Below are 13,697 nucleotides of genomic sequence, written 5' to 3' on the forward strand. Positions count from 1 at the left end.
TTTAAAAACAGACAGCCAGTAACTTTCTCAAATTCCTCGGCAGACTCAGACAGCTCAGACTCAGCTGCAGGCCCTAGCTCGGCCCCACATAACCAAAATGTTTTAGGGATAGGCCAGCCCTTCCAAACAGAGAGAGGGAGAGTAAAACCACAATACAGCTTTCCCCCAGGAGAGCGTCAGACACAACGGAAATGTTATCCCTTATTGCATATTTTAATGTTGCGCTAATCTAGTTACAGATTCAGCATTTGTTATAATTGTTTTTACAACTCGGGACATACGGTTATTGCATTCTTTTCTCCTTCTATAGATTCTACTTGCTCACACTCCAGTCCAGAAGATGATCTTTAACTATTAAGATCGAAATGCCGTCGGCCTCACAACCAAAACTACCACACTGTATTTGATTAGATTGGAGTTTTGAAATTTGTTGTCAATTCGATGTAAAGTTTTAAATGTCACTAAGCACCTTTAACTTCACGCACTCTCACTTTATTTTATGTGAGCCCTAGAACTATTATCGTAAATAAATGAATGACTCCATTTATGCTGTTAATAAATGTGATGTCATTCCAAAAAACCCTGTGTCCCTTCATACATTGCTTACTGTGTCCCGCTTGGACTCCCTATGAAAGTGTTCCTTCAAATTAAAAACTGTGCTCATTAAATAGTAGCCTAGGCTAACCGAGGACCTTTTAGGCCTCCCTTAGACCATTGTTTCTTTCAACCATATATACTACCCCTGGTCTTACCACTGGGGTCCCCTTGTTCTTCATACGTATACTAGTAGGCCTGCTGCACTTATTGTGCCACCCATTTAAGGAGCACCTAAAAAAAATCTCGAATGCTTGTTATTGCACCCCTAAGTCAGGACCCAGGTAGTTCATAGGACAGGGTGCTGTGTTAATGACATGTTGGGAATGTACTTTTACATGTCCTGGTAGTGAAAAATTTGTTCCGGCAGGGCCGTATTTATATGTCAAACAACATGGGAGGGCCTGAACCTAATTTATGAGGAGATGGAGCTGAGAAAAGCCCTACTTGCAACTAAATAGGGAGTCCTCTGCCCTCACACAAAGTACATAAGACCTACACATTGTAACTGTGGCCAGCAGGGAAGCCAGGAAATTCCATTTACCTCAAAGACTGTCTAGAAGCTTCCCTCCCTTCCAGAAGGAGGGCACCAGTGTTTAAAAATAGGACCTCAGACGCCAACTCTTCAGTACACTTCTGGACCTATGGATAATCTGCCAGTAAGGATGACTATTGTCAAGTCAAGTCAAAATCACTTTATTCGATTAATTAAAATCACAAAAGTACACAATAAAACATGATAATAAAAACGTTAAAATACTAAAAATAAGCTCAGCAATTTTACATATTAAAGTATATTTACAGAATTCAAGTCTTTTAAATTTACTTTACACAAGGGGAGAGAATTCATAAACCATTTATATCGTGCTCTCCAAGTTTCTTGGATCTTACAGCTGCGACAAGGTAACTTGCGATGTTAAATATAGTCCAGATATTATTCAACAGTTGAAGACTCATTAGAGCTGGTTTAACCTGATGGAACCCCAACCCTCTTAGGAGTGGGATGATGAATTTTTTCCTCAATGTTGAGTAGTGCTTACAAAAGAAGATGAAATGCGTGGTGTTTTGCATTGAACAGTTATCGCAGTCACAAAAGGGAGCCTTGTCTGGGGTGCTCCATGTCTGATAGTTTCCTAATAAAAAATGTACCTGATTAAACCGAAATCTGATTAAGAGCCAACGATGGTAAGGTTTAGAAACGACTCTTAGGTACTGTTCCAGGGAAGGGGAAGTGACTAGCAAAAAGTGCTCTCTCACAGCTGGTTTTGCTAGTTCCTCGGCCTCTCTTTCCAGTAATTTCATGGACAAGAAGTGCCTTTTGACCCAGAGTATATCACCTTTAACAATACCTTCCGGGTGATCAAAGATTTCTGGTCGCCCCAATTTAGCAAACGTAACTTTGATACAGGATAACCAAGGAATTTTGATCCCCCTTTCCAGACCGATACAATTTCTTATTATTAGATGATTCAATGTTAGCTCAGGATTGAGCCAAGTTTTGAGCCAACACGTGAGGGGTGCCAAGCCAATCAAGTCACCAACAAAACCCATGACTAGCTCTTGGTGAACGGCAAATGTTGGGGTAGACTGTGGGACCGTTAAAAAGGAACTAAACAATTTATTTTCAGCCCTTTGTACCTCTGTCATATTTGTATGCCCCCAAATTGCTGAACCATAAAGAGTTAGAGCAAGGCATTTGGCCTTATATAGTTTGAGAATTGCCTCATAGGGTCGTCCCCCCAAACGCTGTATTAATTTTAATAGAGCACAGCCCGCTCGTACCAAAGCGTTCTTTTTTGCCAGCTTCTGGGCCGTCCATGAGCAACTGTTATCAAACAGGACCCCCAGATATGTAAATGCTCTCAAACCTTGAACCTCAACCCCTCTGCAAAAAAAGGACTGTGCTCTGTTCTTACCCGGCCCCACAACCATGACATGGGACTTGGAGGTGTTAATCACTAGGTCTAGGGATGACATAAACTCCCCAAAACAGTGCAATAACTGTCGTAAGGCTAACGGGGTACGAGCTAAAAGAACAGCATCGTCCGCGTATAGGAGCACGGGGATGGAACGGCTTCCTATACGCGGGACATCCAAGGTGGCCGTTTCGAGGGTTTTGTCTAGGGCATTGACATATAGGGTGAACAGCAAAGGGGCCAAGATGCACCCTTGCCTCACCCCTCTCCCAGATCTAAAGTGCCTAGTGCAGGAGCCTTCTTGTGTCATTCTGACGGTCGCTTGTAAATCTCTGTGGAGATCCGCCATGAAAAAGACCAGGCTGGTGTCAATCCCCATATCCAATAGAGTTGTCCACAGCTTTGATCTATTAACTAGATCAAAAGCTGTGGACAAGTCCATGAATCCCATATAAATAGAGCCCTTGCTGGTTACCGTATATTTATTGATTAAAAGATACAGGTTGAGACACTGATCCACAGTGCCTCTACCGGGTCTGAACCCATATTGGGACTCGGCAAGAATGTTATTATCCGAGACCCAATCGGATATCTTTGCCAGCAGGACCTTACCCAAGATTTTTACAGAAGAATCTATGAGAGATATTGGCCTGTAACACCTTGGGTCTCCTCTCTGGCCTTTTTTAAAAATAGGGATAATAATTGATTGAGCCCATGAGGGAGGAAAGCCAGAGGAGGTTGAATAATTAAATACATTCTGTAAGATTGGGGCCCAAAGTGTAACGTCTGCCTTATACAGATCAGTAGGGACGCCGTCAGGGCCAGGAGCGTGTTGCTGGCTGAATCAATTATAGCTTTTGCCACCTCTGCTTCTGTAAACTCTAAGGAGGCAAGAACTGGACAAGAAATAGGGGGCACAAATGGGGCATGTACTTCGTTGCTCGCGTAGATAGCTTCGAAGTGTTTCACCCAGTCATCTTCAGGGATGTTTATTTTGAGCTTGTCATTGTCCTCACCCGTCAACAGTGGGCTATTAACAATGGCCCAAAATTTAGAGCTATCCTTTAGAACCGCGTCTGTCATTAGGCTATCCCATGTTTCATTCTTGATTTCTGATTTATGCCTATGTATGCTAGATTTGTATTCCGTTCTAAGTTTAACCATTAGGGCTTTATCTCTCTGTATTGTCTTGAGAGCTTTCATTAAATTTCTGTGAGCTTTCGAACAATTAGAGTCAAACCATTTCTTTGCTTTTCTCCTGCTAGGCCTTGAGGGGACAGTTAGGTCTTTAGCAATTTGCTTACAGATCTCACCAAAGGCTCTGATTGTCTCCCCTGGAGGAGTAGCCTCATCAGAGCATATAGCGAAATCGTCACACCTCTTAGTACGCAGGCTGTCTAAAAAGTGGGCTGGTACTATTTTTGCCCACTTCAGCCTTCTTCCCTGGTCACTAGTGATCACGCTAATTTGGGCCCTAGGATTGTTGGGGCCATCCACTCGTGAAAAACCCACTTTCAGGACCAAGTGGACCGGGTTGTGATCACTTAAAGGAGTGTTACGTGCATTATATGATATTACATGGTCCAATAGAGCTGGAGTCAGAAATATGAAATCAATAATTGACTCCACTCCTCTTGCACTATACGTTGGTACTCTCTCCTTTCTATCAAGAAAACCATGCTCAAAGAGATCTGCGCCTGCTAAAGTGTCTTCCAGTGATTGGCCCCTCTGGGTGTCTTCAAAGTGTTGGGGAGATGCAAAAATTTGGCTGTACTCATCAGTGATTTGACAATTAAAATTACATAAATGTATATTAAAATCTCCCATCAAAATGATATCAAATAAAATAGTTTGATGAGACTTATAATTCTCAATAAATTGATCTAAAAAAACACAAATGTTCGGTAGGGTGTTCACCATCAGCTGAATTATACATATTAATTATCAGGATTTTCCCCATTTGTATTCGTGAAAAACTCGACTATTTGGCAGTTTGGAGAGGCTGAATCTAAGGATCTTGCCACTCCCTTCAGATTTACTGATAGGAGGAGCATCAGACCTCCCCTAGCTCTCCCCGAAGAAGAAGGTCGTGCTGGTACAAAATAGGATTTGTAACCATCCACCCAAAAGGTATTGAGGGGGCCTCAAGTTTCCTGTAAGGCTATCACATCATTAGCTTTGATTAACTTTATCCAGTTTGGGTCATCACATTTTGATCTTAGCCCTGCTATGTTCCAGCTTACTATCTTAATGTAAGAATCAGTCTTGTTAACAGTAACTGGAACATGATTTTGTAACGGGGGTGATGCGTTAGATTTCCCTAGTCAGTCATTATCTTGTAGGCCTGATAATGGGAAAAATCTATTAGTTAAAGCTAATGAGCCCCCTTCCCTTGGGATCGGCATACCATTTGACTGTGTTGAAGGTGGGGTCCCTGAATTGCATTCTAATAATGCGGAGGTCCTTAACAGGGGGCGGGTAGGTTCCCGATTGATTTGCCGCTTAGTGTACTGCGGGCAATATTTATGTGGAATTCCTTGCCACCCTGCCCTAGGGTAAAAGAAGCCCAGGGGGACTGCCCTGATGTTATCATCCATTGTCCTCAAATCAGACCCATTCCATAGCATTCTGGCGACTGACTATTGTGCTACTGAAAGGACTGCCACTTTGCTGGACTACTATCCTGTTACCTTTCTGCCCTGCTGCCCTCTTGCCAGGGGAGAAGAACTGGATCTGCAACTTTATCTTGAACCCAGGGCTATCAGAGTGACTCCAAGGGCTAGTCTGCTGGCCTGCTGATCTGAGCGTCAGGGACATAATATACTCTTCAACATCCTGCACAAGCCCCTGGACCCAGCTAAAGTGAATTCCTGGCCCTCAAGTGGTATCCCTCAGGTACTGGGCCCTTGTTGTGGCCTCTGAGAGCTATAGGTTTTTGGGCTCATCGTGACTGCGGACCGGCACGTTCGTGCCAGAACCTCATTGCTCATGCCGCCATTCAATGTAAGGTTCTGGCAGCCGCTTCTTGGTGATACAGCTGCAAACGCTTATGGGGCCCACCAATGCCCAACCGTGCTGCCCTGCCTGCTCTTCATACTACTCTGGCAGCCTCTCATGACACTTTTCTGCTCCTTGAAGCCCCCTCCACCACGAATGGGTCTCTTCACAATTATCTGAGATAGTAAACTTTCCACAGAACTAATCTAGTGATTGTAGCCAACCTGTGCTCCATCGCAGAAATTTTGACTTTTACCTGGTCCAGTGTGACAAGATATCCATAGTTGGCGCTTGGTGCTTTTTGGTGGTATTTTAGTGACTTTTTGTGGTACACCCTGCAAAGGATTGCGGCTGTTGCTTAACCTGGGCTCACCCACCAGTCAACCAACAATCCAATTTCTAACAATTCCTCAGGGGAAAGCAGTGCTCCAAGAAAGTGATAAAAATAAACCCAGGCAGACGAGCAACAAAAACGGATCATGTAGAAGCACTCAATGTTCCCAAAACGTCAACAAAGATTTTTTAACCACAAGTCTAGCAGCAAACAGCAGACCAGAAAAAACATTAGCAGGTTCAAACCCAGTAGGGGAAAAATACAAAATAAAAGAGAAACTTGAGAAGCAATCAGAAGAATTGATTATTAACATGCCAAGTACCATCCCAACAAAACCTAGCTAAAGGGACCTCCTATGCTGCCACATGCAGCACTAACAGTCTGGAAACAGATGTCTCCAAATACAAATTCATGAGAAATAAAGGGTTAAAATATTTTTTCTCCAAAGATTGAGAAAGTAAATAAAGCTGTGAAAGACAGATTATATAGGGAATTCAAACCGTCAAGCTCATTCATGTCACCCATCACCCATAAATATTAGATACCTTTAAGGTTTTGTTGCACAAAGACCTGGATAAACTCAACTGGGAGAAGCCACCACGCAAACAAATTTCAATTAACAGGATAAAAGTACCCTACAATCCTTGGTCAACAACAGCAGAATCGCTCTATAAAAGAACGATAAAGGTGGTGGATTAGTGGTGATGGATACTGATCATTACAGATGTTAAGTTACGGAACATGTCCAAGGCACCACCACACATATATACCTCTGGAAGAAGATTCCAAAATAACTTTTTAAAAGGATAAGGAATGTAATCTTACTACAGCTCTAGAATTAGAGTGCATAACCACAAAAACAAAACTGTTTTGCCAACAGAGTTAAAAAAGACCTAAACAAAACATGCTTCCTAAAAACATAAATATCTGATCGACCCTCCATTTCACCCAATTGACTCAGGATGTGTCTCATTAAGCGTCCCCCTAGGTATATACCTATATGAGTTTCTGCAACCCATAGTCCAAAATACTAAATCCTACTTGAAAGATATCACTGATATCCTCATCAAGCTCGCAGCCATTGAGCTTTCCAATTCACAAAATATCTGGATTTATAAAGTAGATGTTAACACACTTTACACTTCCTTCCCCTATGCTGACGGTGTTGAAGCAATAGAATGGACATTATTCAACAAATAGGAGCAATCAAAGTATATAAGGCATTCCTTTTTGAGTGACTTAAATTTTCTCTATACCACAGCTACTTTCACTGAGAAGAGGATTTCTATATACAAAATACAACAAAAAACGAACATTGGACAAAAAGACTCTTCAAGTACATAAACTGTATTGATATCATATTTCATTTTGCATGGAGAGTGAGTTAAAACTCAATATTCTGGAACTGGATCACATCAACAATTATTAAAAATTCAGTTAGCACATAAGTGGAATCAAAGTACACTTACAAGTTATGGTTTACCGAAAACCAACCGACAAATATGCCACATGGCCTCACCTAAGCTCCCACCCAGAATCACTAAAGAAACACCATTTTCAAAGTTCATTAGATTGAAACAAATAATATCAGAACCACAAAGCTACACTACCATCTCCAAAGATACAAAGGAAGATTTCTTGCAGCGGTGATACCTTCTAACAGTTGTACCAATGCCAAAATGACAGCGGATTAAAGTCAAAGCTCTAAATTGCAAACTAAAACAAGATTGAACAGGTAATCAACAAACAAAGAGCTATCTTACAGGTAGAAGACTTGACACACTATAGGGGAAGAAGCTATCATTTGTCCACGAGAGGTCCAGAAATATCAACAAACTGGTGACAAAAAAGATACTGGTGACTGCTGAGCCACAAATCATGGGTACCACACCCTTTAGACAATGTTTACACTGCAATACTGTCTTAAGGTAGCATACATGAACCAGCCTCACAATGGCAACAAAATAAAACTTAAATGCAAAAGGAATTGTAACTTCAGCTAATGCAATTATGCCCTAAAATGCCTTTGGGGACTTTTATATATAGGCAAAACAGAGGAAAAGCGTAAAATATGTAGTTCCGAACACAAGAATAACATATGTAAAAAACCTTTAAAAATCCACTTTGGTAACCCATTTCACTGAATACAAACAACATTTTACAATTGCGCATTCAAATACTGCAAACACACACATTTTCCCCAGACAATAACATAATCAATGACTGCTGCAGATGGAGATATATTGGACTAGGCTTATGGGCACTCTTCACCCAGATGGGCTCAATGACCGCATGGAAATGTCAAGTTTTTTGTAAACGGTTGACCCGTCACCTGTTGACATTGGATGGAGGTTTATATACACTCTTACTGATGCATTCATAACTGAGAATATAGTATCTTTGACATGGTTGTGTCATCACAGCAAACTAATAAGCTTCGACCGGGCCTTTACCTTTCAATAAGTTTCATCATCTTCCTCAATAAAGCTCGTATATATTTCCCTCAATCTTTTGCACATGCTCAAACATGGCTGCTGCTTTTCTTTCAGTAACTTGTGTCCTCCAGATTCACATCCCCCTATGTAGTATCATGTATCTTGTTTTCTTTCTAGTGGGATTAGCACCTTGTGACCAGAGGACATTAACTTTCCATGCCTGTCAGATATATGTTCCTATCTGCTGGGCACATACCAACACTGACCATGTTCAGGCTTTCTGCCATGCAGTTTTAGCTCAGAGTTGCATGTTCACATTAAAGGCAAGAAAGTGCCATTGCTCTGCACTTCTATACTTGTTAAAGCCTTCTCAACTCCATAGTGCGGCTGTAACCCACTGATCTTAAACCACTCTACTTAATGTTGCACACTCGTTCAAATCACTTATGTTCTGACGTCTTTCAACAACTTCATTTTTTTATTTTATTTTTTATTTGGGCAAACATGCAACTAACCACTCTGACCTTGATTCTCTCCACTATTGTATATAGATTGCCTTTTCACGGAGATCAACTGTGAATTATCACATACAACATTTATTCCTTATTGTGTCTCATTAGTCTCCTTTATTTAACAGAGTTCAAATGTACATATTTTTCAATTTGCTTCTAGATTAATACACAACCTTTCCCCCCAATGAAGGGTACATCTATCTAAAGTGCATTATGAGTCTGAACCATGTGAACACAAATTATTTATATTGATCTATGAATGTAATCGAAAAGCGAAATCCACTTCCAAAGTGATTTTGAATGTCTTGGAAAACAGATCATTTAACTGAATAGTCAAAAAAGAAATAGATTTATAATTGTGAACCAGCTTATGATGTACACCCAGCTGTACATTGCTGGCATCCCCTTGGTCAGTTGACTAGAGGCACATCACTGAATTTACATGTTCACAAAGGTACATGTTTGTGTATGCACTCCAGCAAGAACCAATCGGCAATAGTGGGAGATCATGAATATTCACATATCTCTTGCTTTTTCATTGTGGAAATGCTCTCATATTTACTTGTGTCAAAAGCAAGAGTAACTGTATTTTCAACTTCGATAGGAATTTGTGAGAGGCGTCCATCCATAGGGAAAATATTTCCCCTATGTACAAAAAAAAGAAACTGAAATGTGCTGATGTACATTTGTGTCAAATTTCAGTGTGCAGAATTTCCCACCTGGTGCAAACTCCAAAAGCTTACCATTTTATTTTTGGCAGTGTTCCTAAAAATCTATGGCTGTTGCTCTCTTGAACTTTTTGGGGGTTTCTATAAACGTTTCTCCCAAGGTAGAGGGAACACATTTCCCACATTTTTATGGGGAGAGCCAAGAGTTATTTTGATTTGAATGCATGTTATTCACACCATCATATATGTCACCATACCACATTCATGATCATGAAACAACTTGTTTAGTATTAAAAACATCTCATTCAATCAAAAAGAAAGAGGTTATGACTACTAAAAAGGTTGACTTTAATGGATACATTAATAGAGTCAGATGGATCACAGTACAACAAACAACATGCCCTTTACCACAAATAAAATAAAAGTGCATACCTGTCCCTCTAGAAGCTATGTTTCAGTATCTTCAGCACCAATAGTTCATAGCAATGGCAGGCATTACAAAGTTTATTATAGAACCTATAACTATCACGACAATGTCCATTATTTCAAGCATCAATGACATGTTTCTGTTGCAAACCCCATGGTGTCATCCCACATCAGGACATATTTATGTGGTTTAATCAACACCTTTGTTAAACAAAGACGCTGGTGGGCATACGGGAAGATTAAAATAAAATCCATTTTAGAAATGTATTACTTTTGCAGGTTTTAATGTTCCCTTTTGAATATTTGTAGAATTCACCACTTTTAATGATACTGTTGATGTGTTGTAATGTTTTAATTAATTGTACAATAAACAGCTACTTACATATATATTTTACTTATGGGCTAAAAGGTCCCTGGCTAGGCTGTATCCAATTGGTTGCGCACTGAACGAATAATCAAAGGAAACCCCTAAGTCAAAACAATCTTGACACAGGTCTAAGCAGTAAAGCCACCTACAACTGTACTTGTAAAGCAACTTAGTACATCTGTTACTGGCCAAACCTAGTAAACAAGGTCTGCTCTACAGTTCCTTTTGGCAATTAATTAAACTATATATTCTGTTAACACAGCAGCTATTCAAATAAATATTTCATTCTACGTCTGCAAATCAATACGTATGTACATTTGGATAGCTGTAAATCCAGTTAGAAGAAACTTTGTTTCATATTACATAATTGTACCCAGGTCTGGTATATTGACTTGCTCACTTTATTTTTAAATACCTTTAAAGTAATGGCACATTTCCAGTGCCTGAAAGGCGAAATTACTACATCAACCAGTGAGATGAAGGGAAGGTCAAAAATGTGACAATTTTCCATTACTCAATCTTCATTTTGTTTTCCCAGAAATTCCAAAACCCGAAGATAGAAAAAGTCGAGATTTTGGAGACAGCTGTCCAGTACTTGAAGAACAGAACACAAATGATGAAAGATGGTACAACTTTATTGGCATTTTAAGATCTATTCACCATAAATGGTTTATGCTGTAATGTGCTGACCCACTTTACATTCACCTTTGTATCAACTCTGTTTTAGGAAATTTGTCTGGCAGTCTAGATGCTACATACAGAAGGCACTACCTCTCTGGATACAAGGACTGCGAACAACGCCTGACAAACTTCATTGCTAAAGTTCACCCATCAGACGAAAATCATCTTCTCGACAATCTGCAGATGTGTGTCCAAGCAAACTCCTGGAGAGCAACAGGTCTTCGCTTGTTGCCAATAAGCCATGAAAATTACCATACGTGGTCACCCCATGACCCTCCAGGAGCCTTTTACAGTCAACTCTTCCAAGAGCATGTACTAGCCAAACTTTCAGAGCTACACATTGTGCCAGGAGCTTCTCGGTCTCCGAACAGCATCTTTGAGCTTCCACAGCCATGTTCTTCCATATGTCTCTGCCGGAATGACCAGCTTCCTGTGACGCCTGACCCCAGGTCCTGTCCAGCAGACTGCACAGAGCAAAGTTCTGATCAAGAACAGTTGGCATGGCAGAAAGATAACCCCTTACTGCAAACCATATGGAGACCCTGGCCCTAAGCCACATCTCTAAGACAATTCATTTGTATGTACAGTATCTGTACTTGTTCTCTTCAGATTTAGTTTTTATACATATAATATATGTCTTTCCTTAAATGAGCACTAATTCAACAACCTCTTTTTATTGAACTGGAGGAAAAATTGAGTTTTACGAATTTATTTATGTACATAGAGATCTATAAATATATATTTGATGTTACACTTGTTTTAATGTCAGAATAAACCATGGACAAAACTAAATTGACATTTTCATGTGAATACCCACCAAGATCTGGGGACAGTTGGGAGCATTTTCATAAGAGAATGGATTAAAGGTATGTACTTTGACAGAATTAGTTTTATGTATATATTTAAGGAAACAATTCTTAAAAACTTCCACACAGCCGTAACCTATACAAATGTGCATAAACCACTGGTTTCCACAGCGGACTATTAACTACACTTCCTCTTTAGTAAAGGGGGACTTTTGGTGCACAGATGCCATCTCCAGCACACCTTACATTTTCTAAAATGTCCTTTAAATGTAAGTATTCAATGTATGCAACTTTTTATTTCCCAAGAGCAACTATTTATATTCAACAAATATCCAGGGTTTTGGTTTTGCAGGGTAAAACGTTTCTGAATTCACATGCTGGTCATTAGTCCTCCATCTAGTGGTTGGGTCCACAATACAGCCACAAAATCAAATTTTCAAATCATCCCTTAGCTGATCTGGTAAAATATAGATGAACCTTAAGGGGAAGATACTCCAACTGGTTCATAAAGCACATGACAACCATCAAGTCAGCCAGGCATTTGTCAAGAGTGTATGGTCAGAAACACAAAGTTTTAATCTTGCTTTAGAGTTTCGCCGTGCTTATAGGATTTCTATGTTATGCATCACACTTTGCGAGACACTTAATTACATCCAATTCTTCCATCCTAACTGTTCCTATATAGGTATTCCGCATGTTTCTAACCCCGCCCCACTGCCACATACTACTAAACATCCTACATAATAGCCCCTGAAAATGTATGTGCTCCTAAGCACTTTCAAAGACTTCAGTGCAGAGCCACTGTGCACCTTCTCCCAGCTTCTAACATCACAGTCCGACCCAGTCTGCTAATTTTCAAGTGTGGTAGATGCTGTCTATACATCCCCAAAACATCTACAACTTTATTATAGGAGAGGGTGGTTCGACTTCAAGAGAAGTGAATATTTAAAAAGACCTGTTGGCATTTGAGTGCAGCAAAAACACAAACCACTTCAGGGTAGCCAAATTCACTCAGCCAGGTGTTAACCTATGAGCATTGCCATTTGTGTGTGAGACTACGTTAAATACATCAGTATCCTTGATGCCACAGTGACATACTTTCATCCTGCTTACAGAGGTTGTCTATAGGTAAGACCACTGGATTTCTGCAATTCTGCAGTTGCTGCGTTTTCCACGTGATTATGGGCTTGCTGAATTTGCCTCATTATCAATCATCCTCTGCTTAATTTGCAGATTTTAACAAATTGTTTACGGCACAAACAGATCAAGTTACTAAGATTGTGGTCACGTGTTCCCAGGCAGTCGAAGGATTTTTGTAAAGGTTGACTGATTATTTTTCAGTTCCTGTTGCAGTATTCAGTTCTTAAACTGGTACTAATGATGTGAAATCTTTGCATTGACATTCTTACCATGTTTAAAATTGCAATATAATTAACAAATACCATCACAAAATGCACCACACTATGCTGCAACATTGGCCTTTTCTTGAAGCAAACTTTTGTCAACCCCGCCACATAATTCCAGTGGCCCTGCCTATAGGTTTCGTTTTGGACCTTGGATCCGAAAGACCACTTTTAAAATTCCGGGTTTAGCACTTGGAAATCATCATTCTGTGCACCTGACATCTCCCTCTGCTTCACATTTAAATGGTATATTTTGTTATACAACCATGTAAAATCAAGCATGAATTCAACCATCTTCAGTCATTCACTCTTACCTGCCGTAATATAATTACAGGGTCAGACTGACACAAAATAGGCTCGGCACCAAAATAAAAAGAGGCACTACATTAGCAAATCAGAGCTAAATATAAATAGTGGCCCACATTCCTCAAGTTAGGGGAGTTTTAAACTTGTAAAGAAACTTATAGACGTGTTTGTATAGGGTTCAGATTTAATCCCTGGGAGAAAAGTTACATTTTAAGACATGTACTAGTCAGATCTTCTGAAGGTTGTGCAGAC

The 13,697-nt window shown here is 40.1% G+C and overlaps 1 protein-coding gene across 1 annotated transcript in view; it reads left to right on the forward strand.

Annotated features, from left to right (window-relative positions):
• LOC144797982 (uncharacterized) overlaps positions 1 to 11,482 on the forward strand; it is a 79,408-nt gene extending 67,926 nt beyond the window's left edge. The window contains exons 4-5 of the mRNA XM_078668781.1: positions 10,788 to 10,875; positions 10,977 to 11,482. Of these exons, the coding sequence (XP_078524907.1) occupies positions 10,788 to 10,875; positions 10,977 to 11,482 (594 nt within the window). The remainder of the gene's footprint in view (positions 1 to 10,787; positions 10,876 to 10,976) is intronic.
• Positions 11,483 to 13,697: the final 2,215 nt, after the last annotated feature.

The sequence above is a fragment of the Lissotriton helveticus genome, chromosome 12, assembly GCF_964261635.1.
Source record: "Lissotriton helveticus chromosome 12, aLisHel1.1, whole genome shotgun sequence".
Taxonomy (NCBI): domain Eukaryota; kingdom Metazoa; phylum Chordata; class Amphibia; order Caudata; family Salamandridae; genus Lissotriton; species Lissotriton helveticus.